This window comes from Ornithodoros turicata, chromosome 3 (assembly GCF_037126465.1).
Source record: "Ornithodoros turicata isolate Travis chromosome 3, ASM3712646v1, whole genome shotgun sequence".
NCBI lineage: Eukaryota > Metazoa > Arthropoda > Arachnida > Ixodida > Argasidae > Ornithodoros > Ornithodoros turicata.
The window spans coordinates 105,601,097-105,628,044 of NC_088203.1; the positions used below are offsets into that span (position 1 = coordinate 105,601,097).

At 45.2% G+C, this 26,948-nt stretch overlaps 1 protein-coding gene across 1 annotated transcript; it reads left to right on the forward strand.

Annotated features, from left to right (window-relative positions):
- LOC135389097 (photoreceptor-specific nuclear receptor-like) lies at positions 1–26,726 on the forward strand. The gene is made up of 10 exons (XM_064619069.1): positions 1–135; positions 13,511–13,743; positions 15,449–15,654; positions 17,100–17,203; positions 18,922–19,149; positions 21,044–21,315; positions 22,103–22,288; positions 22,999–23,077; positions 23,155–23,260; positions 23,561–26,726. Exons 1-10 carry the CDS (start codon positions 51–53, stop codon positions 23,691–23,693), a joined length of 1,632 nt encoding a protein of 543 aa, XP_064475139.1. The 5' UTR covers positions 1–50; the 3' UTR covers positions 23,694–26,726.
- The last annotated feature ends 222 nt before the right edge of the window (positions 26,727–26,948 follow it).

Genomic DNA, 26,948 nt, shown 5'->3' on the forward strand with positions numbered 1-26,948 from the left:
GCCAGAACCCGGTGTGTGACTGCGCGGTTGACGACAGCACCGCCAGCGTCATGGAAATCGGTGCTTCGTCTTCGCCTTCCCGCACAGCGCAGCAGGGAACTCCGACGCTTCTTTCGTCTGACGAAGACGAAGAAGGTATGTCACGCTTTTCCTCCATTGACTGCAAATTTATGCCTGTCTGTATATGCTGTGGGATAAGTTCCGTGGTTTTAACAGAGACTCGGGTATCAGAAGCACGAATATTACATACATGTTAATAGATGTACGTAGATAAATATGTAAGTTGCGAAGATGCATTCCGCATAATGCAGAATAGATAGGGAATGAAGTCTCATATCATCTAATCTAATGTTTAACGCCGCTGTTTGAACTGCGTTTAGTGAGAACCGCATTATATATCACACACGAACTGACCTTTCCGCGGTAAATGCATTTCATAAATACGAGATGATCTTTCTTATCTATTACTCAGCGTGAACCCTGGTGCTACTTATGTGTCCGGTTGTTATTGGGACAAAGTAATAATAAGCTTACGGCGATTGTCGCACCAGACAACACCTACACTGAGCACATAGCGAAAAACACAGACGTGTTTCCTGATCCTCATTCTTACGAATGTCATTTATGAATCGTCAGAAGACTATATGAACAGATTTCTCAATGGAAAGTTGGTCGCTAACACGGGGCAGTGCGTACTGATTTAATCCAAGACGGCCACTCCTGAATTCGCCCCGTGTACGACAGCGTAGTGTTTCCATAACCACATACCCACCGCGTCGTTCGTCGCTCTCTGACCTTTCAGTGGAAGGCACAAGCTATACGAAAGTCCTCATCACCACTGACATCGAAACTACATTGTTCTTGCCTCGGCATTAGATGCTGTCTGGTCAACACCATGACTGAAGTCTTCGTTTACCGGTCACATATCACTGGTTCGTTCCTCAAAGGAGCCTACTGGAAGTTTAAGTCACTGTGCGGTGTCACCCGCCCCTTGTTCAAACTGCTGTCCCTTTTTATCCGTATAGCAGCTTTATCTTCTTAGCGTCACGGGAGTATGGGAGACAATAGTTAATTTTTTACTACCAGCCGATGATGTCATGTGCGCAAAAACATGCTTGCACACTTCGCACCGCACTCTACACCGAGACTGGAAGGTCACCAGGGTTCGAATCCAGGCGCCGGCTGTGTTGTCAGGGTGTTTTCCCCGGGTTTTCCTCAAACGCTTTAAGAGAAATGTCGACACGTTCCCTGTGAAGTCGGTCCAAGACGCACAATCCTCAGTGCTATACTGGAGAGCCGAAGCTACATCACGCTATACGTTATAGAAATTCAGCTATATGCGGTCTATACGAAACATATTTCACGAAAATTACTATAAAAACAGACATTTACAATTCGTAAACGACGATGATGATGATGATACACTCTTAAAGATGAACTTCACCGCATAGCACGCTCCTATAGCCAATCATCATCTCGAACGATATCGTTATCTGCCCTGGGGGTTTAATCGCTTCATCGTCGTTACGGTCGTTACAAGCTAACGAGTGGCGGGAAATTCAAAAAGGTGGGCACGTGGCACATTGCGCGTGACGTGTACCACGGCCTTCACGTATCACGCGAAGAGCGCCGTGCACATGTTTTATCACGTGCCCACCTTTTTAAAATTTCCCGCCACTCGTTAGCTTGTAACGACGGTAACGACGATGAAGCGATTAAGCCCCCTGATTTGTTGAAAACTGAATGCGTACGCCTTTTTTGCGACAATTATGAACAGCGTAAGTGCTACAAAAAAGGCGTACGCCCCCCTCCCCCATTTTTAAGACTGTAGGAGAAAAAAAATGGAGATGTGAGCCCGCTCACTGCGGGACAAGCTACTCCAGGTCTAGTAACGAAAAAAAAAAAAAAAAAAACGTAACGTAAACGTTCGTAAACGAAGCATAGAACGTTGACCTTCTCGGCGCATATGTACAAAGTGAGAGATTAACTGGCAAAGCTGTTTGATGCGTGACGTTTCCACTGTCACCGCGCAAACAATGAAGCTTGTGTGATAAACCATGAATCAAAGTAGCCAACGTCACCTCGCCTAACAGGTAAACACCCATAAATCAGGTGACAATACAATGGCTCTCGCCTAATGGGGGGGGGGGGGGGGGGGTGAGCGCTGACACTTGCGCAAAAGTAAAAGGGCGCTGAGATACCCGATTAAAGCGACAATTAATTATCGCTATCGACCGGGTTACGGTTAGTCTATACAGCCTGTCACGGCGTCTCGGACATGTTTAATAGAAAGTTGGAGAATAAAAACGAAACTTGATCACGTAACACAGTTATCGCTCGTGAATCGAGGACGTACGACTTTTTGTGACAATTAATGGACATCCGAATTGTCACAAAAAAGCGCCGATACGCCTCCCATTTTCAACAACCCAGGATATCATTCGGAAAGACTGTAGCATTCACAGTGTCGTTGGTTTGAAATATTTAAAGTCAAAAACAAACACAAAGACACTGCACAGCTAACAGTGCTCACGTTGTGCAAGGTATGCGTACGTGCATCTCATGGATACGCAACAAATCAAGCTATCACCTTGTTTTTACCCAATAACGCCCTAGTGTATAAAATAGCTCCCGATTTCACCCCGAATTATCGACCGAAAAATAGCGCACCATTTTTACCTCCGAATTTGCGAGACGTTCCTTACCCAGAAAGAGCCCAAATGTACCGAACGTAAAACTGGGTGATGTCTAGAACTCTATAGAGTAGTATTTTAGAAACTAACTAGAATATACGCCTTTCCGATACTTTGTTTCGTCTAATGTTTCGATGTAAAGCTAAACTAATGAATTTCATTTCTGATATTAACTCGGTGATTAAATTAAATTATGAAATTAAATTACCAAAGTATAAGCTACGCCCAAAACATCGCAGACATCTCAATTGCAACGGATGAGAGATTCCCCCAATTTCTTTATTTAGAAATTTAATCGTAACATGTTTTGTTTCCGTGTTCAACTTCGAATTCTTCAATACGACTGTTCCGCGCCAACTCTACTTAGATGATGATATACTTAAAGATAAACCTTAACTTAAAAAAAAAAATGCTGTACGCACTGGCACTGCTCATAAAATTGCGCGTGGCATATATTGTAGGATGACATAACGTCGATAAGTCGACACCAGTAGTGAGTTTTTGGTCTCAGTGAAGCTGTCCCGGACTATAATCTCCGCTAATCCGCATCAGTTAATCCCCCCGAGATCCGTCGTTGATAGAACATAATCCGGGCCGCCGGTGACCCAAGACTTGACTGCGAAGATTTAAACTCCGCGCGATTTCTCATCGGAAGCCTCAATTTAGTTGATTGGATGTCACCGCACCCACGCGATTAATCCGAAAAGATTAACGGGGATAATCCGACGTTCCTCCCCGATTAAGGTCTCAATTGATACGCAACTCGGTTCACGCGATCGGAAGGGATGATGGGGTGACCTGCATAACGACTGGCACGCGACACAAAGATGACACGTTGAATCAATATCCGAATGGGAAACGCAGACTGTTCCCTCCGCGGTTATTAGACTCGTTTTGAACATCGACCCTTAATTCCAATAAAAGTGTGTACATTCTAATCTTCGATATAATCGAGTCAACGCGTAATCAGTGCGGTTTGTTGTTTGCATCATAGCTGTTACTAACTTTGCCATGCACGATTACGAAAGTTGAATGGTTCCGATGAAAGAAGTCAGTGAATATGTTATAGCCGCTTGGTGCCATTTGCAGCTAGGAATTAATATATATATATATATATATATATATATATATATATATATATATATATGTTTACAATTCAAGCGTGCCACAATCCCAGCTGTGGACGGCCGTTTCGAGCTTTTTGGCTCTCATTGGCACAGCGTAGGGATGTGACACGCTCTTGGGTCGGCACAGACACTGTGTCTTTGCAAGACATCAATGTTCCAGGGTGTTAGCAACACCTCTGGAGGCCGCAGTGCAAAGCCAGAAAGTACAGATACAAATATAAAAATGAGCGAATGCTCCATGGCTGCACGTGAGCCATGCACGTGCAGCCATGGAGCATTCGCTCATTTTTATATTTGTATCTATATATATATATATCCCCCCTTTTATATATATATATATATATATATTACGAAGAAATTCATATTCTTGCTTATTTTGTGTGCGTCGGAATCAATGGGTGAGCGCAAACGACATCCCAACAGGAATACCAAATAGGAATACGAACTCCGCACGTCTCAGATAATTTGTTCAACATGTCACACAAAATGAAAATGATTCTCTTGCCGTAAAATAATAGTGACAAACCACTGCAGGCCAGAGCTATACTGTCTGAAAAAAAAAAAAAAAAGATTGCATTGGACGGTGTTTTGATTGCAATAGCTCACCACTATGGTATTTTATTTTCAAAAAATAAAACGTCCACTATAATTCATCGGGGGAAAAAGAAAGAAAGAAAATAATGAAAGTCTTCTCCATAAGGTGAAAATGGGCGAGATATCAAGAGTCATACACACAGTGGATAAACTGGACGCAAACTTTAGGCTAATATATTTCCTCGAGCATCTGTACTGTTATAATCTGAGACGAACAAGTAAAATAAGGGCTACACTTGCGATATGGGGTAGTTGGTAGCGGTACATCATACACTGCGCAAGAGATACCGCACCTACGAAGCTCCGATAGAAGTCCACGTTAGCAAGAAGCTGCTTGACTGTATACAGTTCGGATGCTTGTGTATGACGTAGCACATTCCAATGAACTTTCCTTCCTTTTTAAAGACCTTGTGTCTCAGTAAATGTCTTTAGTTGTAGGTAAGCAGTTGTACTGTGAAGTTCTCCAGTGTGTTCGTCTCTTTTGCTGCTTTTATGATGTAAAATAAGGGCGTTACATGATGATTTCTTTAGGTGTGTGTGTAAGGGCGTTACTACATACATATATCTCGCGCTATACTTTCGCAGAATGAAAATTCTGATCTGCGAGTAAACGGAGACAATTTGCAGACAAGCTCGTAATGCTAAGAGCATTCTATCATAAAAGATGTTGGTAAGGTCAAGCGATTAGTGGAGTAAGATTTTGCTATGACGTGTTTGAAGAGTATGGTGGAGTACGGGTGTTCCGCGTCGAGCGGAACATTAAATTACGGAATGCAAAGGTGGATTCATTGAGGCCGAGCTTTAATGTAGCATTCTTCCAAAATTTAATGGATGTGAGGCCAGCCTTTTATGACGGTCATATTTATTCCTACGCGGCGACAAATTTCCCATCACGATGCTCAATTTGATTCTTACATATCTACACTCGATTTCTGTATTCTATAAGAAGTTAACTTCACCGCATATCGTGACTAGGTCCTATTTGATATCGTTCTGTTTTGTGATGTAGCCGCCATAGCAAGGGGCCACGAGTATATATTCGTTGGCTTGACAAAACCAAAAGCGATCCTGGAATGACTACACTCTTAAAAATGAACTTCACCGCATAGCACGCTCCTAGCCAACCGTCATCTCAAATGATATCGTTATCTGCCCTGGTTTGTTCAAAACGGGAGGCGTACGCCTTTTCTGTGACAATTATGAATAGCATAAGTGTCACAGAAATGGCGTACGCCTCCCGTTTTCAACAAATCAGGGCATGCAACGATATCATTCGAGATGATGGTTGGCTAGGAGCGTGCTATGCGGTGAAGTTCATTTTTAAGAGGGGTCTGCCCACTTGAGTGCGGCCAACAACGGCAAGCTACCTCGACACCCCCCCCCCCCCCTCATTTTTAAGAGTGTATGGTTCAATTGACATGGACCTGTACGATGTACGAAAACATGTGCAGCGTTCATCTGCAGAATGACACGACTGAACGCACATTATAAGGATGAGGAGGATAAGGAGGTTTGGGTTTATTTTTTTGTTAAAACCAAACCAACCAACCATAAGGATGATTCTTTTTTGCGCGTGACCCAAACATTCCGATTGTGCTTTCTGATGGTGATGGTTCATTCTCTTTCGTGCTATAAATCTTCGAATGCCATATCACACGAAGTAGGAGCTGCTGTGGACAGGGCAACCACTCTACAGAATCATACACTCTTAAAAATGAACTTCACCGCACAGCACGCTCCTAGTCAACCATACTCTCAAATGATATCGTTATCTGCCCTGATTTGCTGAAAACGGGGGGCGTACGCCTTTTCTGTGACAATTATGAACAGCATAAGTGTCACAGAAAAGGCGTTCGCCTCCCGTTTTCAACAAATCAGGGCAGATAACGGTATCATTCGAGATGATGGTTGGCTAGGAACGTGCTATGCGGTGAAGTTCATTTTTAAGAGTGTAGCCTCACCATGAACCACCGCATAGCACGCTCCTAGCCAACCATCATCTCGAATGATATCGTTGTCTGCCCTGGTTTGTTGAAAACGGGAGGCGTACGCCTTTTTGTGACACTTAAGCTGTTCATAATTGTCACAAAAAGGGCGTACGCCTCCCGTTTTCAACAAATCAGGGCAGATAACGATGTCATTCGGGATGATGGTTGGCTAGGAGCGTGCTATGCGGTGAAGTTCATTTTTAAGGGTGTGGTTCCCACTGAATTTTGGAACACAAATACGAGGGTCTTTCAATGACCTTTTAAGGCTCAGCGGTCGTGTTGACTGCGGGCTGTAAAACACGGTTTATGTCAAGCTTCAAGGTTTCACAAACATATTTTAAGCTACAGCTATCGCACGAGAGAATACATGAGGACTGCATGCACGATAAGGATCCGTTTGCAAACTTGATTGACAGCTCCTGATGCTAAAGATCATAGTATTGAAAAGGAAAGTTCATGAATACAACGTTCATTTCTCGCACTTCGGGTTTCCGTTACTAAATCCTATTGCAACGAGTGCTAAGGCCTCTGGTTTCTAAAGTGTATACACTCTAAAAACAGAACTTCACCGCATAGCACGCTGTGCGCCAACCATTGCCACGAATGATAGGGTTACCGCTTCTGATTCGAGGAGAGAGAGGGCGTACGCCTTTTTGTGGCAATTTGGATATATGACAATTGCCACAAAAAGGCGTACGCCCTCCTCTCCACGAATCAGAAGCGATAACCCTATCATTCGTGGCAATGGTTGGCGCGCAGCGTGCTATGCGGTGAAGTTCGGTTTTTAGAGTGGAGTTCTTACTCCAGATAAGCGGAGTTTGCACAAGGACTACCACACTCTTAAAAATGAACTTCGCCGCATAGCACGCTCCTAGCCAACCATCATCTCGAATGATATCGTTATCTGCCCTGATTTGTTGAAAACGGGAGGCGTACGCCTTTTTTGTGACACTTATGCTGTTCATAATTGTCACAAAAAAGGCGTACGCCTCCCGTTTTCAACAAATCAGGGCAGATAACGATATCATTCTAGATGATGGTTGGCTACGAGCGTGCTATGCGGTGAAGTTCATTTTTAAGAGTGCACGAGAATAATTATAAGAAAAGATGCTGAATCAAGGGTTCTAAAAGACAGTGGATTTTTTTTCAAATTCCAGGCATGGGCGCCGCAAGAGTTTTTTTCCAGGGGGGGGGGGCAGAATGTTTTGGGGGAGTCCACGGTACGGGATCTGCATCTAATTGTGTGCGTCGACTGCGCCCGCAACTAATTGTCTTGGCTCAGCAACCGTACACTCTTAGAGATGAACTTCGCCGCGTAGCACGCTCCTAGCCAACCATCATCTCGAATGATATCGTTGTCTGACCTCATTTGTTGAAAACGTAAGGCGTATGCCTTTTTTTGTGACAATTATGAACAGCATAAGTGTCACAAAAAGGGCGTACGCCACCCGTTTTCAACAAATCAGGGCAGATAACGCGATATCATTCGAGATTATGGTTGGCCATAGGAGCATGCTATGTGGTGAAGTTCATTTCTAAGAGTGCGCATCCCAGAAAAGGCGTATACAGCGGTCCCATTGCCCAGAAACCACACTCTTAAAAATGAACTTCACCGCATAGCACGCTCCTAGCCAACCATAATCTCGAATGATATCGTTATCTGCCCCGATTTGTTGAAAACGGGAGGCGTACGCCTTTTTTGTGACACTTATGCTGTTCATAATTGTCACAAAAAAGGCGTACGCCTCCCGTTTTCAACAAATCAGGGCAGATAACGATATCATTCCAGATGATGGTTGGCTAGGAACGTGCTATGTGGTGAAGTTCATTTCTAAGAGTGCAGGAGAGAAAACAATGTGATTCGGAAAGACGGTTGGCTTGGAGGCAAGAAACATCCGTAATTTACGCCGAAAACTATACGGTAAGTTGTCACAGATGTAACAGGTTAAGTAATTGTCGCCAAGAGATGCGCAAGGACGCGCTTATATAGGCAAGCAAGAAGGAATACTATCTGAGGAAGGAATTCATTCGTCCGCAAAGAACAAAGGCAAACTCTTCGACTGCTCCCAGTCCTTCAAAGAAAGAAACAAGGGCTTCCGAAGACAGCCTGACAGGTCATGTTTCTGCTATGACGGACGAGCCATTTCTTCTCTTGTCACCAAACTGTCCCCGACGTCCAAAGTTACGACATTCAGCGACACAATCACAATCAAACTATACAACCATCCGCATCAACAACAAACGCTCCCTCAAAGGGAGACGCCGTTTTCGCCTTCTCTCGTGACCATACCCTATTGGTTAGAGAGGGGGTGACGTCACGCCCGACTCTCTTTTCCACATTCTCGTCAGCCAATAGGAAGGGATATTGGGGCATCCCTCGTGGCGTTTCGTTCCCGACCCACCTTATTTTTCCTTTGGAGACTTTTACGATGAACGTGATGGCGCCTGCCCAGTCACAAGTTGAGATCGATTTTGGCGCCACGAAGAGGTGGCTACCGTGAATGGAGCGGAGGTGCGTCCACACTTGGCCGCCGTGGTAAAATATAACTTTCCCAATTCGGATGCGTTCTTTCTCATGATTCGACGAAAAAAGTACGCCTTTTTGGGACGTTTTAAATTTGTGTTCCCTATCGGAGAACGCCTCGCTCTCTCGCGGTATCAATTGGCATTGAAGGTTGCAGAGGCTGTTGGAGATGCAACTTTTTCGACACCTATCGGAAGAGAACTGAAGCGAAAAGATAATTTTAAAATGATCTTAAAGAATGCCACAATATGATGTGGAAATAAAAATATTTCATTCGTTCATCTAATATATTCTCCATACTCTAGAAAGAGAATATTTATTCATCCATTCATCTAATGTATTCGCCATACTCTACAAACAGAACTTCACCGCATAGCACGCGTGCGCCAACCATTACTACGCATGAATGCGACGGGTTATCGCTCCTGATTCGAGGAGAGGGAGACGTACGCCTTTTTGTGTCTACTTATACCCTAGTTAGACGGCAAACATAAGGCCGTCAACTGAACGGCGGTAACTTCACCTGTAGCCCAACCATCATTTCGAAAGACATCGTTCTCTGCCCTGATTTGTTGAAAACAGGAGGCGTACGCCTTTTTGTGACAATTATGCAGTTTATATTTGTCACAAAAAGGCGTACGCCTCCCATTTTCAAGAAATCAGGGCAGAGAACGATGTCATTCGGAATTATGGTTGGGCTACAGGTGAAGTTACCGCCGTTCAGCTAACGGTCTTAAGTCCGGTCCGGTAACGGTAACGGTCCGGGGGGGGGGGGGATGTCGAAATATGTTTGCCGTTGTTGGCCACACGCGAGTGGGCATCGTCATATAGCCAAAACAAAAAAAAATGGTGAAGGGGTGAAGGTGAGGTATGTACAGGTTGAGTGAAACCGATGAGATCGCGAAATGAGAACTGTACCGCATAGTACGCAGCGCAGCCACCCATGATCCCGAGTAACAACGTTCTCTCCCAGATTTGTCGAAAACGAGAGGCGTACGTCTTCTTGAGACACTTACGCATCTATGGTAATTCTCACAAAAGGGCGTACGCCCCGCGCTTTCCACAAATCAAGAGTGATACAGGTATCGCTCTGTACCATGGTTGGCCTTCAGCGTGCTGTGCGGTGAAGTTCCGTTTTAAGAGCGTCTATATAGTCAAGCCGACGCTATTTCTCGTGCCTTCGGAGAAGAGGACAACGCGATACGTGATCCGGCCGCTCCAGTGTGAGAAGGCACCCGCAGGACTCTTCAATCGCAGTAGCGCCTCCCAGTGATATTATACGCGATGTACTCCGGCAAATATCCCCCTCGCGAAACACAACTTGAAAGAAAACACGTTCTCGATAATAAAAAAAAAGGACAAGTGCAAAAGCAATCTTGCTTGAGTGGTGGAATCCTCTCTGCCCTATCAATCTCTGCGACGCAGTGGATTTTGGAAGATCACCGCGAGGGAAGTCGGAAAACGATTTCTCCATTCTGACGCCATCTTGGAAGTTCCCAGAGTAAAATGGCCGTCCTTTAACTTTTCCTTCTCCCTCTCTCTCTCTGAAGGAAGAAGACGTTGGATCGATCCGCATTGCTGCTTGCCGTCTGCGCTCGTATATAGGGAGTTTTCTTTTATCCGGGCTTCTCGTTAAAGAAGCGTTCGGGTTTATTTTGGGGAAACCGGAGTTAGAACCGGGTTGCTAATTATTTACCGAACTAACAAATGAAGCGCACGACTGAAGTAGAGATACGCGTTAAGCTGATACACCTCGTGCAACATACGACGCACATAGAAACAGAATCGAAGCTATAGGCTATATACCAGCAACAATATATACATTTGGCATTTCGGTCGAAGCTTCAGAATTGCGTAAGAAAGCCTGCGTGTTTAATGCGTGCGGTTTACAGTTCATACGTGCCACTAACAATATATTTTCCTGGTATTTTTTGTTTTCAGCTCGACAACGCCCACGTTACACTATGTGTTCCTCCCCTCCCTCAGTTTGTTCCACTGTAAACTTTAATATAACGCACTCTAGCACCCTTGACTGGAAATAGGAGCGTGCGAGTTCCACTGCATGCAGCTGACTTTCCAACATCCTTTAATCTAACCCCGCATTTTCCTCCCTTATTACACGATACTGGAGGCGTCGCTCAGACGTTTCTCCGTCGCGGTCTCTAACATATTTAATTACTACACGCAGGACAGCGACCTCTAAAAGTTGCCCGTGCCGGCGCAGGTGTATTGTCTACATATAAAGCTCGGAAGACAATCTGGGTAACGTTGTAGTGGATGAGGCAGTTAAACATGGAACGATAAACACAACAATCCCAACAACGCTCATTTGCATAGTTCAATTGAGTGATAGAATGATGATAGCATCTCTGGCCGGCAATCAGGGGGTATAGGTTCGAATCCCACTGCAATTCAACTACCACCATTGAAGTCGGTCTATTTAGGGAGTGACTTTTTCGGGTTAAATGCCTTTCTCAGATTCGGGGGGTAAAAATCGGGCGCTACGCTCTTAAAAATGAACTTCACCGCATTGCACGCTCCTGGCCAGCCATAACCTTGAATGATATCGTTATCTGCCCTGATTTCTTGAAAACGGGAGGCGTACGCCTTTTCTGTGACAATTATGAACAGCATATAAGTGTCACAGAAAAGGCGTCCGGCAGCGACGTATAGTAATAAGTCAACTGACGCGGTTTACATGGCGGAGTCAATCGGCATTTGTCGTCTCAACAGCCAAGCTGAGTGAGTTAACTTTATTGTGTGGACTTCTGCATTAAGTCGGTATACGCTCCGCAAGTAAGTTTCTGCGCAGCAGAAGAGGGCGAGGGTGTAATGACGCGCATGGAGAGGTGTCGGGCTCCCATTCACCGGGCCGTCCACCCGCTCCACGTGCGAACGGCAGAAAGGTAAATAGTAGGGAATGCGCCATACGTTCGGTGTGTTTTCCGTTTTGTTAGGCGATACGGTGTTTCATACCTGCTGTATTTATGACCGTACTTCGTTGCACTTGGATGGAGTAATAACTGAAACCTATGTGTTACCTAGTGAAAGTTCCTAGTGAAACCTAGTTCATACGAGCATATAATAGAAAAAGTGTGATGACTACAGTTAGCGCCGCCTGACATGATCATCCGCTGTCGTAGAATGGGCTAGCATTACTTTGAACGAGCATCCTGCTTTCAATTTCAATACATATGACGTTTATTCGAAGGCACAGCGGTAGCGAATTACACACACTCTAAAAACAGTGCTTCACCACATAGCACGGTGAAGGCCTACCGTTGCGCAGAAGTGATATACCGTTATCACTCCCGATTTGTGGAAAGCGCAGGGCGTACCCTTTTTTGTGACAATTAACATAAATTCAAAAAGGCGTACTCCTCCCGTCTTTATCCAATCAGGGGGCAGAACGATGTCATTCAGGATGATGGTTGGCTAAAAGCGTGTTATGTGGTGAAGTTCTGTGTTTAGAATGCATCAGTGATGCACACAACGCTTGAAATCACTTGGAGGAAAAGCTGCAGACGTGCAATTACCAGGATGGAGAGATAGAGGTGCGCTAAAACTATTTCTCGTAGCGAGTTGCGCTCTTTTAGGTCATGTAGGGAGTGCCAATGTGGCAGGTAAGCGAACTAAATGTGCTAAGTAACATGTTTCTAGGAAGCTTTCAGACTTGATGTACACTCTTAGAAAAAAGGGTGGGGCAGTCAGTTGGAGCTATAGTTGTCGCATGCCTAAAAGGTCGCAAAGTTCTACCTGCTACCTGGGAATGATAGGGTTACGGCTTCTGATTAAACGACCGAAGGGGGCGTACGCCTTTTTTAGCAATTTCAATATATGATAATTGCTTTTACCACCCTTTTACACCCTTTATCAGACGCGATGTTGACCTAAGTGGTAACTATACACTCTAAAAACTGAACTTCACCGCACAGCACGCTGTGCGCCAACCTACTGCCACGAATGATAGGGTTATCGCTTCCGATTCGAGGAGAGAAGGGGACGTACGCCTTTTTGTGGCAATTTGGGTATACGGTATTTGCCACAAAAAGGCGCACGCGTCCCTCTCTCCTCGAATCAAAAGCGATAACCCTATCGCTCGTGCAATGATTGGCGCACTACGTGCTATGCGGTGAAGTTCCGTTTTTAGGGCTGGCCATGTCACGTCGAGACTGGGAGGTACCCGGGTTCGAATCCCGGTGCCGGCTGTGCTGTCTGGGGTTTTTCCTGGGTTTTCCTCAGACGCTTTCAGACATATGTCGGCACAGTTCCCTTAGAAGTCGGCCCAGGACGCACATTCCCCCAGGGCGTCAGTCGTGACGTTGCCCACCTACGTGAGGCCGACAACGGCAAGCCCTTTCACCACCCACCACCACCACCACATCCGTTTTTAGGGTGTAGAAGGTACCACATTTTAACACATTTTTTTCTTCTTAGCGTGTAATACACGGAGGCACTGCGATAGCCAATCACTTCGAAATTCACCAGGATGGAATCACCCTCAGAACTTTTTATGTAGACAACACAATGCTCATTCTGTATCGAGTGAAACAAATTTTCTTATTTATTCCTTTCCTGGCTCAGGCGGAGGATCAGGATGTTCGAGCAGATCGAGCCCCGCTGGATGCGGTCGCGCTTGTCCGCGTGGTTCACCCTCCCCTGGGCCCCTTCTGCGAGCCGCTTCTGCACCCCATCAGAGAAGGCCTTGTCTGTCTCCTTGCAACGCCCCCATTTTCTGCGGCCCACCATCGCCCCCGAGCACCACTGTCTCTGTGCATGGATTCCTCCCTAACCCTCCAAGGCCGCTCAGTTTAACGGTATGCATCAAACAGGTTTTTGTATGCATAGCACGCACTCTTAAAAATGAACTTCACAGCATAAGACGCTTCTATAGCCGACCATCATCTCGAATGATATTGTTATCTGGCCTGATTCGCTGAAAACGGGGGGCGTACGCCTTTTTTGTGACACTTATGCCGTTTATAATTGTCACAAAAAAAGGCGTACACCTCCCGTTTTCAACAAATCAGGGCAGATAACGATATCACTCGAGATGACGGTCGGCTACGAGAGTGCTATGCGGTGAAGTTCATTTTTAAGAATGTAGCCTCTCTCGGGTAGCTTACGAAAGTGAAACTCGGTAATATTTCGCAAACCTCGGCATCTGTAGTATAGTATCTGTATCGTGCGGTATGGGGTTGGAACAAGCGTCAGAAATGTTGCCTTTGCGCAGTGGAGGTGTCGTAGCCTGTGAGGTGGACTAGGGTGGCAATAGAGTGGAGTTGGAGTACGTGTAAAGGGGCCTATCTTCGTAGGTATGTTCTCTACTTGATGACCACACACACTAGGACTGTACCGCTGTACCGCCCTCCGTAGCGACTCTCTCGGAGTTTCAAAGCAATTACAAAAACAATGTGAGATACAGTTCCCGTCGGTGTAACGGAAACTACGTACCTCCATGAGTACACTCTTAAAAATGAACTTCACCACATAGCACGCTCCTAGCCAACCACCATCCCGAATGACAACGTTCTCGCCCCTGATTTGTTGAAAACGGGAGGAGGAGCCTATTTTGTGCCGTGCATAATGAGCACAAAATAGGCTCCTCCTCCCGTTTTCAACAAATCTAGGGCGAGAACGTTGTCATTCAGGGTGATGGTTGGCAAGGAGCGTGCTATGTGGTGAAGTTCATTTTGAAGAGTGTAGTTCTCCTACTTGATGACATACACAGGTCAACTGAGGCGCGACAATTGCTAGTTGAACCTTTTTCGCTGAAGGTTCTGGTCGAAAAAAAAAGTGTCCGAAGTAATATTTAAAGATTAGCAGTTTTATATAATTAATGAGTGCATGGCAAGAGCCCCTTCAGTTCTTCGCTAATATCTCAGTGCGTGTCTCAGTCTTAATTTTTTTACACCCTTTAAGGTGTATTATGGATGTAATCCAAATGTGCGATAACTCACTCCCTTTAGGGTGTAATATAACACCCTTTTTCACAAGCTACACCTTCCAAAAAAAGGGTGTAATTTGCTACTTCAAAAACACCCTTTAGGGTGTAATCCAAAAGTTCTATAGCTCGCTCCCTTCAGGGTGTAATTTAACACCCCTGGTAATATTACACCCTTTCAAAAAGGCGTTGCTCATCTATCTAGTAACACATGTGTTGCTTGACAGATGAGATGCCATATAGTTCTCACAAATGCCAGCAGCCAGAAACTGTGAATCCATGCACATTCATGTGAAACCATGTGAATCCATGTGAATTCATGTACAAAAATCTATGCCCGCTACACCCATTTTACGCCTCTTTTACACCCAAGTTCCATTTAACACCCCTCATCCGATGATGTTTCTTCGAGCTGGTGTAATTTTGGAGTAAAAATTGGTTTACACCACCATTACACACAGTTTACACCCTAAAGGGTGTTTTAAATTTAAGCGTGGCTGTGTGTGTGCTTTTCTTTTTCTTTTTTTCCATTATGTCCGGCTGACTGCTGGCAGTGTGCGTGGCTGTGTTGCCCACAGGTTGACAGCCTTCGCTCCGACGGTGAGGCAACCTGTTCCTCTGGAGGAAGTCACTCGGCTGGCAGTAGAAGGGGTGGATCCTCCTCGCCGGGTCTCATGTGTGTCGTGTGTGGAGACACTTCGAGCGGCAAACACTACGGCATACTCGCCTGCAACGGCTGCAGCGGATTCTTCAAACGCAGTGTGCGACGGAAGCTCATCTATAGGTACTCATTTTCCCATTCTCTACAGTTCATTAGTCTCGCTATACTTGGTACGTTTTCCCATAATCTGAGGGATGAGTGTTTCCGACCTTTTTTTTTTTCGGATAACACTCAGTTCTACCGCCCGAATCAATTTCGGTGTGAGTCGGGTCAAACGCGGTTTTTGCCTTGGGTTACTCCTTGGCCTTACAACTGTAGCGAAAGAAAGAAGGAGGGAAAAACAGTAACACGTGCAACATCGGTGCGCTTCGTGGGGAGAGGGGGGGAGATGTGTTTATTATATGAAAAAAATAGGAGGGAATGCTTGCTACGAACAAATCCTATTTTCGCCGCACAACGCTATAAGCCGCCAAGCTGAACTTGTACACGAAACACACCAGTCACCAGCCTACATGATGCGACGTTGACTAAAGTTGATTATAGCGTTTACCTTAACCCGATAGTGCCCAAGCGCATAGATGGCGCATGATTTTACATCCTAATTGTACAAGAAACCATTATTATTATTATTGCTGTTGTCGTTGTTCTCGTTCTCCTTCATTACATTGTTAACTCACGCTTCTTCAGTACTCGCACTTATTTGCATGCATTGCGTGCATTTTCTATGCAAATGAGCCGAAACCAGAACTCCGCACTTCTCTAGCGCAGAAACGACACGACCTTCGCCTTATCTGGGTATATGTGACCAAGAGATTAGCGCCTACCACTATCGGCTCCATCTCTCCAAAGCACGTGGCCCTCTCACGTGAAATGCTTGTCGCTCTTTCTGCGCTGAACCATTTGCGTAGTTCTGGTTTCGGCTGATTTGCATTGGCAATTTATACCTCAAAATGCGTCCGCGTCTCAGGGTGTTCAAAAGGACGATGGATTTGAATAATGACTTGCTCCTATTCTACAATCTCGCATTTCCCAGAAAACATATAATATATAACATATACCATAATAAGTTAATTAATTAATATTAGCTAATTAGTCATCCAGTGCTTAGATACGCTTTCCGACAGGACGTCCGCCCAACCGCACAACCCGCCTGCACAAATAGCATCAACGCTGTCCTCGCTGTTTATTTATATCCTTTAAAAAAAAAAAGCTGTACCGAATACAGAAAATAACTTGTATGTCGCTGAAATTGATTAATTGATTTAGAATGGAAAAATATGGAAATACATATAGCTCAGACCTTACATTGAAATTACATCGAAACGTGACTCTGTGTCAGGTCGTTTGATCGAGCAGACATTGCAGAAAGTGAAGAAACAATAATTGTTCCCTGCACACCCTGCACTACCCGCCTCTTTCTTTCGTCGGGAATGCGAATTCTAAAAGGTTATTTTCGCACGCCGTGGGACACTTTGTACAATAAAATAAAAATATGCAAAAACAGCATATAAATACGTCAAACTTACGTGCTCTCTAATGTCCTCATTCATTGATTGTACGAACGTCAGGTGTCAAGCAGGGACGGGCCGTTGCATCGTGGACAAGGCCCATCGCAACCAGTGCCAGGCCTGTCGGCTCAAGAAGTGCTTGCAAATGGGCATGAATAAAGACGGTAAGGATTACATCATATGCTACATCGGGGCGCACATTTTAAAGCGACAAAACCGAATGAAAGACTATTATACACAGTTCAATTAGGATGAGTAGTGGCAACGAAACTGATCATCAGGTACAAAACTATGCCGGAAAGCGAGCTTCACCTCAACAATACACTTAATAAGGGGAAGTACCCTTTACAGGAAGTACAATTCGTGCAATGCTTTCCTGACAAATAGTGCAGCATAGGAGCTTGGTAGATCATTCCCCCTTATGGAATTATTTAATAAGGAATAGCAAGCCGTCCTCTCTGGCTGACTTTTCCAGTGAAAATAAATAGATCCCCCCCCCCCCTCTTTATGCACGACTCCGTAGCTATACCATCTGCATCGGTCGCAAAGCGGCTTTCGCGAAATGCGTTTTCCAGATCAATCAAAAGCGTGGTCTAGACAGAAAAGCTTGCTTGCAAATGATTCCTTCTTTTCTTTCGGTTACAAGATAATTGCTCTTCAAGATCGTAGATGGCGAGTGTACAAGGAGAGCTAAGTCCGAGATGAAATGTATAACACTCAAAAAGGAACACTTTCTAAGTTTAATATGTACAAGCTTTCGGATGGTGGACCACGCTTCATCAGGTACAAGATTGTGGAAGAAATCAATCAGTCGAATCGTGATACGATAATCGGCGTCTGTGTCAACCGTCTCGCGGCCACATAATGAAATCCCCGTCATTAACATCGACTGCCCCATCAGTTCTACCCCAACATAACGGCAGCAGAAAACGCTCCCAAACTTCCCCCGGTGAAGGCGCCCAAAACCAAGCGAAGCACCGCAAAGCTGATTAAGGCACCCTCTTTTTAATGGCGGCCAAAGTAAAGTGGCGACCCCTCGCGACTCAGTTGGGTAGCAGAGGTCACAATGACGGTTCCACGTTGCCCCCGGCAACGAGGTTAACATGGCGAGAATAAGAGCAATAGAGGTAAAGGAAATAAATTGAATAGGGAGGCGTTGATTGCATTTCCTCGAGTGGTGCTCCTGAGCGGTAATTTGATTGAGAGGGGAACGTGATTTCTTCGCAAAAATGTGTCGCGTTATTGTATTCTGTGGAGGAAGACAGGGATGTCGCTACACCTGATGCACAGAATCGTTAAAGGGGGGAAGAAGAAATGTGCGCTGCTGTCAGTTCTTAGACAAGACCGATAAACCGTCTCCCGCTCCACATAGGTCAGAAAATATCGAATTAGTTCCGATTCGGCGTTCACATAGCCGTGTATTCACACGAGCGACAATCATCACTGCAGAAGCGGAAGACGCGAGAAACGTCATAGCTTTCTGAGCGCGAGCGCTCAACGTCAAGTGTTCACCTACACTGCTAACCGTGAGGAATATAAGCCGCAAGATATTCCGTAGCAGACGACAGGAAAGACGCTGACGCTGTCGTCTGCGAAGTGTCGTCTGCTAAGTGCGCAGTACGCCGCTCCGTGTGAATGCTCACATAACACGGGACGGAATCTGATGTCGCTCGTGTGAATACACTGTATAGGTAAGATACCGTCGATAAGTTGAGTCCAATAAACTTTAAATGTCGCGGCGAAAAAAAATTCCAGCGTTACAAATTCCCGAAGCTGTAAGACTTAGCCACATGCGAGCTGTGGGCCGCGAAAGTAAGACAACTAGTGGGGCAGCGCGGTTCAAAAGGGTAACGATAGTTAAATGTAATGCGGGGCGGCGCAGCGGTGCAGAACGAGCGGCAGCCACGCAACACGGCCACCATCCGTCCAGAGTCGCTGGCAGATTCCGAGAGGTTGCTGAGAGAAGGGGCCGCCGTGGGAGTCTTCCCGGCAGCTCACCCGAGATTCCTGCCACCACCACCACCACCTGGACCGATTGTATCTACCGGAGACCACCACCAGGGGAGGACGCCAAAGTACGAACACTCCACAAGCATGGATACAAAAGAAGGTACGCTACCTCCTTCTATGGAGGATTGGCGAGCTTGGCGAGGATTGGCGAGCGTACTGCAGAGTGGCTCAAAACTGTGTACTGAGTGGGTACTGAATACACTCGTGTGTTTACGCCGGCTCTTTGCCTGGCTAACCTTTCTTTTCGTTTTTTTTTTCTTAATAAACATATACCCCCACCCCTCCCCCAAGCAACAGATTTTCTTTGCTCTAAAACCGTTACCTGCAATAAGCAAAATTTGTACGAGTGAAGGAGCAAATCGTGTACAAATATGCCTAATAGACCAGACGTCCTGCCCCATCACCATGCATGAAAGCAGACGATGCCCCCACAGTTTGAGCTCTACGAAGCCTCGCTTGCCCCTATACTATACAACTCCGCTAGCTGTTTGAAGATGCGCTACGTTAATTCATTGTCGAATTAGTGGGCTTGACGAGAGTTCCGTTATACGTAGAATGTGTTTCAGAAATAATAACTGAGCTGATGTTTCCACCAATCCTTGTTATCCGCAATATTGTGTTCACCGTGATACTTATGAAGCCCACGGAGTTGCGTGATTGACATTCAAATATTATGCGTGTTTCACTCTAAAGTGGTCAATAGTGATAATACCAACCTGCCGAACAACTTACTCACGTTCTCGGCCAGGTTCGAAAGCGCGTTCCCTGCGATCAGCAGTCAGATAAAGGGCGAAACGCATTGGACGTTTTCTCAGCGTCAAAACGTCGCGCGTACGCCAAGGCCTTGCACACGCGGCGAAGAAACGCCAGCGAGGCGACCACCCGAAACGCATGGGACGCGTACGGAGCGAGTGACGCACGCCACTGTTGCCATATTCCTCGACCACAAATATCTGTTAGAACGTGCAGATGCTCTTCTTTCCTGTGGTTCCTGCGTTCCTTCATTCCATTACAATGTTCACGTAAATTTAGTGTGATGGATAATGTCCCAAAAATTTATGCGACCTGCTCATACGCCACCTTGTCTGCCGCACGACGGCCATGGTTCTGTCTACTTCTCGGAAAACGTGCCCAGACGCGCGCGAATATCTGTAGTTGACAGATTCCGGCGTACGCCCTCCGCGCGCGTTGAAAAACTGTTTTTTATGAGGTCACACCAGACTTGTGCGTAACGCGTTACTAGTAATTGCGTTACTTGTAATCAGTTACTTTTTTGAGTAATTTTTTGAGTAATCAGTTACTTTACTGCGAAAGTAATTTTTCGAGTAATCAATTACTTTTTGGAGTAATCGATTACTCAGTAATTGATTACTTTTCCGGCAGAGATTAACTTATTTTTCAGATGTTCTGCCCCAAGTCAAGCCCCTCGTGCCCTCAGCCTTTGTTGGATCGTTCTACTATAGCAAGTACAGGACATTGTACTAACGTTCTGGAATTTCAGGGTCTCTCTCCCTAATCTCTTCCTACACCAGTATGGTGGTACCTGAAGGTTTAGAGGTTTAGTGAGTCATGGGGAGGTTCCAGGCAATGTTCTTCCACAATCGGGTCAACGTCTTCCCGGGCGATAAATACAGTAGTTCTTTCCTTTCTTTTTTTTTTTTTTTTGTTTCTCTTTTTTTCTGGGGCACACAGAGACAGGTATAATTTGTGTGAATGCTGAGTAACGACCGGAGTAACGCGTTACTTTTTTACTCGTTACTCAATTACATTTGGAGTCGAGTAATTGGTAACGGTAATCAATTACTTTTTGCGTAGAAGTAACGGTAACGGTAATCAATTACTTTTTTCGAGTAACGGGCACAAGTCTGGGTCACACGCACGCCGAGCGCGCGCGCGTCCTGAAAACGTCGGAAAAACGTCGGCTCCATGCGTTTAGCCCTTAACTGATCTATACCGAGGTCAGGCGATTTGACGTATGTATCTGACTTCCGCAGAGGACTGCCCTACACTGAGCGACCGCGAGGATACTGGCACTGCTGATCAGGTCCCATCGCCGGCTTCCGGTATCATGGGAACTCATCATTCTCCACTGGTGTGTCCCAGCAACGGTCCGGCCCATCACCAGCTGACCCCGTACCACGCAGAGTTCCCCCTGTACTCCGTAGCTCCGGAGAACCTGTACGAGACGTCGGCCCGCCTTCTGTTCATGGCCGTCAAGTGGGCCAAGAATCTCCCTTCCTTTGCCAACCTTCCCTTCAGGGACCAAGTAAGGGCACAATGTATCATACTTCAGAGCAATGTGTGCAATACGATGGGAGACTTCGGGATAACTCACCGTGAAAATGAACCTGAATGGTGTGTACTCCAGAAAGCGGGAGAACATGACTTGGCGCTCCGCTGCTTGTTAGCTGCAAGAAAAAAAAACGGGAAAACGTCATAGTGAAACCGAAAGTGAAACTAAACATACTAAAACGTAACTCGAAAACAGTCGGTACGCTGCTTAATATGCCATAGTAAGGGCCACAGCGAAACTTATTGGCGGTAAATGCGATATTACTTCGTAAAAGTCGCGGTAAGGCGGCTCATTAAAGACATAGTATTCGTTCCCTGATACAAAAGGAACAAGAATGTGCTAGTAAGGTTCGGTACAAAATTAGGATAAACTCGACGTTAATTGCATAGCAGCAGTTAATAAGTGCCTAACATAGGCACTTACTTGTATATGCGTGTAACGTGTTGTATAGTTCCATGACGTGTCTATTAAACACCTATTGCGGCTGGAACACATTTACATGTACCCCATTTCCTGACTTGATCAGCTGCAATATTCTATCACGCGGGACGAAGGCATCGTACAAACGGTACACTCTAAAAGCACAATTTCACACGCTCCGCGCGAACCGCTATCTGGTGCAGTTGTCGCTCCTGGTTTTAGCAGACAGCAGGGCCAGCTAACGCATGTCTAAACTGCTAGAAAGAGGCGTTCCCATTTTGTTGTGAAGTTGTTCGTTTAGAAACACCGTTAGGCAACAGTTTTCCCTTGTCTCGCGTAGGTAATCCTTCTGGAGGAGACCTGGTCTGAGCTCTTCCTGCTATGTGCCATTCAATGGTGCGCTCCATTAGATGCCAGTCCCTTGTTCTCGCCCGCGGAGCACGCGGCTGCCATGACATCCGCACCGGGTCCCACCAATGGAAAATCCCAAGCAGCTGCTCTGGCTGACGTGCGTATGTTGCAGGAGGTACGTCATTTCTGCACCGTCGAGGAAGTCTATTTGACCTGCCTTAGACCTTCAATGGTCGCGAAAGAATAAATATGAATGAGGATCCAAAATTGTCTATTACGCGCTCAAAACTTACCGTCATTCGGAACGATATCAGCTTTTTAGTGGGCATCCCTCAATTGCCACAAAAAGGCGTACGACCCACTCCTCAGGTTGAATTCATAGTAAGGATGCGTGTGAAAAAAAAACAACTTGTAAGTGCATCGTTATCCCAGTAGAAACGCTCAAACGAACATGTGTCCTTCCTACACAAAAGAAGAGAATGATATTTTGTAACATAATTGGGGAAATCCAGTAGCGTAGCAAGAAAAATATTTTGGAAGGGGCTCTATGGGAATTTTACACGGAAAGGAGGAATACACCTCCGTTTTATCTTTCCCGAATGCACCGTACCAAAGGTAAGAGTTCGCGGAGGCTTGAAACCCCTAAAATCCTGGCTACGCCACTGGGGAAACCCTTCGATTCACCATTCGATGTTTCGAATCACTGATAATATACTAGCTCCAAAGTCATGCTAAAGGCAGAAATGGTCGAATCCTACTGTCTGTGCTGTCCGATGTCTTCTGACGGCTTCTCTCGATCTGTCCACCTCATAGCTCTGCGTCGCGGTACCAACACCCTTATCTTCACTCCCAGTGCCTCGTTGTAATCTATCCTTATCTGTACAGGTTTTGGCTCGCTTCCGTGCGGTAGGCGTCGACCCCGCGGAGTTTGCCTGCCTCAAGGCTATCCTACTTTTCAAGGCTGGTAAGACTATCTTTTTTTTCCTTTCTGAATCATTGTCGGGAGTCGAGGGTTTTGTAGAAACATCGTATTTGTGACAGATTCCCGAGGTCTGAAAGACGGTCACCAGGTGGAAGCCCTACAAGACCAAGCGCAGCTCATGTTACAGCAGCATGTGAAGACGCAGCATCCCACACATCCCGTACGGTAAGTCACGGGAATTAGCTACGATGAAAATCCACGTGATCCACCATGACCATGAGTCCATCTACTCCACTGTCCTAGGTTCTGTATGCCGATGTCACCCTTGTTGCTTTCTGTTTGCGAATTATTTGTAATCGTCTTTGGACGGCTCGTTTGTATCGAATCGAATGTTAGAGTATTTGCTGACATGAAGGTTCCATATGCACACGTGTAAATATGCCCGAGGTGGTGCGTTCGTGCATGTATTTTCCGTTGTTTGGTTCTTTGTTTATCAGTAACGGCTTCCTTTATAATCTCTCTTAGATTCGGACGCCTGCTCTTGATCCTGCCTTCTCTTCGGTATGTGACGGCGGATCGCATTGAAGCCCTGTACTTCCAACGCACCATTGGAAACACGCCCATGGAAAAACTGCTCTGTGACATGTTCAAGTGTTGACGGTCGCTGTACAAACGGCGCATGTGCAATGCTTCTGGTTTCGTCATTCCGTGGTTGGTCCAGAAATAGAAACAGTGAGAGTTAAGCCCCGCATTTATTTTGGCTTTTTTTTTTATCCTGCCCCACAGGCTGTTCCGCGTGGATGTTCAGTAAGCGTACTCCGGCCCAACACAATGTTCAGGTATCGCTGACTGAGCCTATCCTAACTTTTCTAAGTGATTCATTGTATCCAACGTAAGTTCGTCTTCCGCTTGGGCAGTAGAAAGCATCGAATCCACAAAGCAGGTGGACGAAAAACCGCGCGGAGAAAAATAATGGTTCCTGCCTCGGAACGTAACCATTCAACCATCCGGCAGCGGTAAAGCACAAAACACTGACAAGACACACCCTTCGGATTTGTTTCTTGAAAAAGTCATATACATAGATGCAACTTGTCACACACTTTCAACGCAGTCTCCCGTCACCTTTTTTTTTCTCTCTCTTTCTTTTTTTGAACACATGAAAACGAGAACTCCATCCAAGAATTAGTGTTCTCTCTACTGCCACATTTCGACATCGGACAAGTCGCTTATTGATATACTTGCTCACTCTGGCAATATTTTTTTTAGATCTCATGCCAGCGTACTATTCCGTGCATGGCAGAGTAGAATAATTCAATACGTTTTAAATTAAATTCCATTACATAACTCCATTGTGCAGGGTATGACCATTTCGGTTACTTCAGTATTTCAGAGTCGATTTCCGTCGACTTTCCCGAATTGCTTTCCAATTTTGAAACGCCTGCGCACTAATAAAGTTAGAAAAGCACCTACCATAACACAACAACAACAACAACAAATAAGTAATGATGATGTACCATAACACACGTGCTACTCATAGGTTTGCAATTAATCGTGCGATAGATGTATACAGCACATTTTCTTTTACATTCGCGTGTTGTGAGTGTTATTCGAGGCGATGCTGGCTTCTTGTTTCTTTAACGCGACAAGAAGCGCATTATACCGGGGGGGAAAGTAACCGGATTTTTAGCCCCCAAGTTTGTAAAAAGCATCGAAGAGGTGGATACGCTCTTGGTTGACAAACAGGGAGACGATAGAATAGAATCCCTCTACCGGTTGAGTGTCGTTTCCCGTGGATCTCTGTCTTGGCTGGGTACGTCGATCTCTCTCCTAGGTGACGAGCGAAAAACCTCCGAAGGGTTTTGAACTAAACTCTCATTGCATTCGATTGAAGTGAAACTATATAGGGGACGGTGATGTCTGAGATGCGGAACAGCCATTTGACAAACCCTTTCTTTCTTTTTTTAATTACAGGGACTCTTGTCATATTTAGTCGTGGCTCATTTCATCGTGGCGTCGATAAAGCACCAGATGCCCCGAAGTGTCCGTTTATGAAGTCAATGTCTGTCGAAGTTGTCAATCCTCTCGTTCACCGTATACATAAGAATTGATGACGAAGATCGGTCAACACGTGTTAACACTGTACATACTCATTATAATGCAGTCGGGCCGATGACGTCCCGAACGTACGTCATCAATGTACATAGAAAGAAAAAAGAGAAAATGTCGTAACTGGTGCAAAGCAAGAAAGGATAGGTATTTGAGAGAAATTATTTCAATGGATAGAACGCTTCCGCACGCGTGACGTAGGAATCGGGACGTGGTACGTCCAGAGGTGCTAAGCACCGAATACTAGACAGTGGATAAGAGATTACCATAACATATTACCATTATCGTAAAAAGGCCACTGGAGCTTCAAGAAACCTGTTAGATTTATGATAAAATTGTTACGCGGACACATATAGTATAGAACTTAATTTGGCGCGCTATTAAAAATGTGATACGCTATACATGTGACCGATAAAACAGCATAAATACTGGCGAGCCGAACTCCATATACTGTAAAAAAAGAAAAGAAAAAAAGAAAACCTGAGTTTGGGCAAAAAGGAAAACGGACGACACAGAGGGACTCAAAAAGTCACTCTGTGTCGTCAGTTCTCCTTTCTGCCCCAAACTCAGGCTTTTTTACAGCATGCGCTTATGTGTCCGGGAACAATACCGCGTAAAAGGCGAGCTTGAAAGGAATAATCAAGAAATAAAAAGGAATGTGCTGAGAAACTCTGAATGTGTATAGCTTGATCGCAACGGCAGTAGAGCACCGTCCTGAACAAACGGACGGCTTCGAGAATCTCTTCATAATATTTATTGTCTACACTGACTATTTATTACCTAGTTAAATTATTAAGACCACACTATTTATTATCTGTAGAAGCAGAGCCTGTTTGTGCCACACAATGTCTCTCGACTCTCACTTTTAATTCATGCATGCGTGACATATAGATGTGTTATTACGCTATTGTTACCCACTGTAAGCATTCCCCTTTTTAAAGTTGTACTTCAATTTTAAAAAATAGTGAGCACATATTTTTCGCATATTTTTGTGAACAGAAAATTGTAAGTTATAAGGAAGAATCAAGCTAATTTATTAGTCTATCCTTTTCGCGTGCAAGCGTGGGTGTTGACATATATTTTGACAAATAGCTCGAGGGACTATCACAGTCCAGATGGAATTCTGCCCAGTGCTGAGTGTTCCTGCATGCGCAAGGTATTCGGTTTAAAAAGTTAACGAAACGAGTTTTTCGAGATACGAAGTAATACTTCGAAATTCATCGTACTGCGAAACACGGTGAATTACTGTTTTGGTCATTGCTTTATGTTCTGATGTTTCATGAGCAGGACACGAACGCAGAGCCCATACAACATTGACCAACACCATGAGAACATTAGAACACATTCCACATTAGTGAAATGGACACTTGTATGGATACCACACGTGCTCGCATGTTACCAGCTTTAGTTGTTGATAGACACTTAGCGACGTTCTTTTTCTTGATTGAAATGCATTGGTACTCATGTAGTACGAGGACCAACGCGTCGAACCGTTTTTTTTTTTTTTTTTTTTGTTTTCACGTTGATCTCCGTACCGTTCATATTTTCTATGTATTCCCATGTACATTAAAGTGATCCACCTATACTTGTGCCTGTGTGTTGTATTCGAGATTTTCAATACGATGTGTTCACCAGTATGTGTCTGTCTACGTAAAATTAGATCCTCTTGAAGCGGGTACAGCGATTCCTCAAGGGTTAAAAGCTCGTTCATAAAAAAAAATAAAAATAAAAAATGACGCAAAACTGCGGAGATCGCAATTCGTGTGAATGGACAAGGACGCATTCCGCTGCATTTGGCAAAAGTATC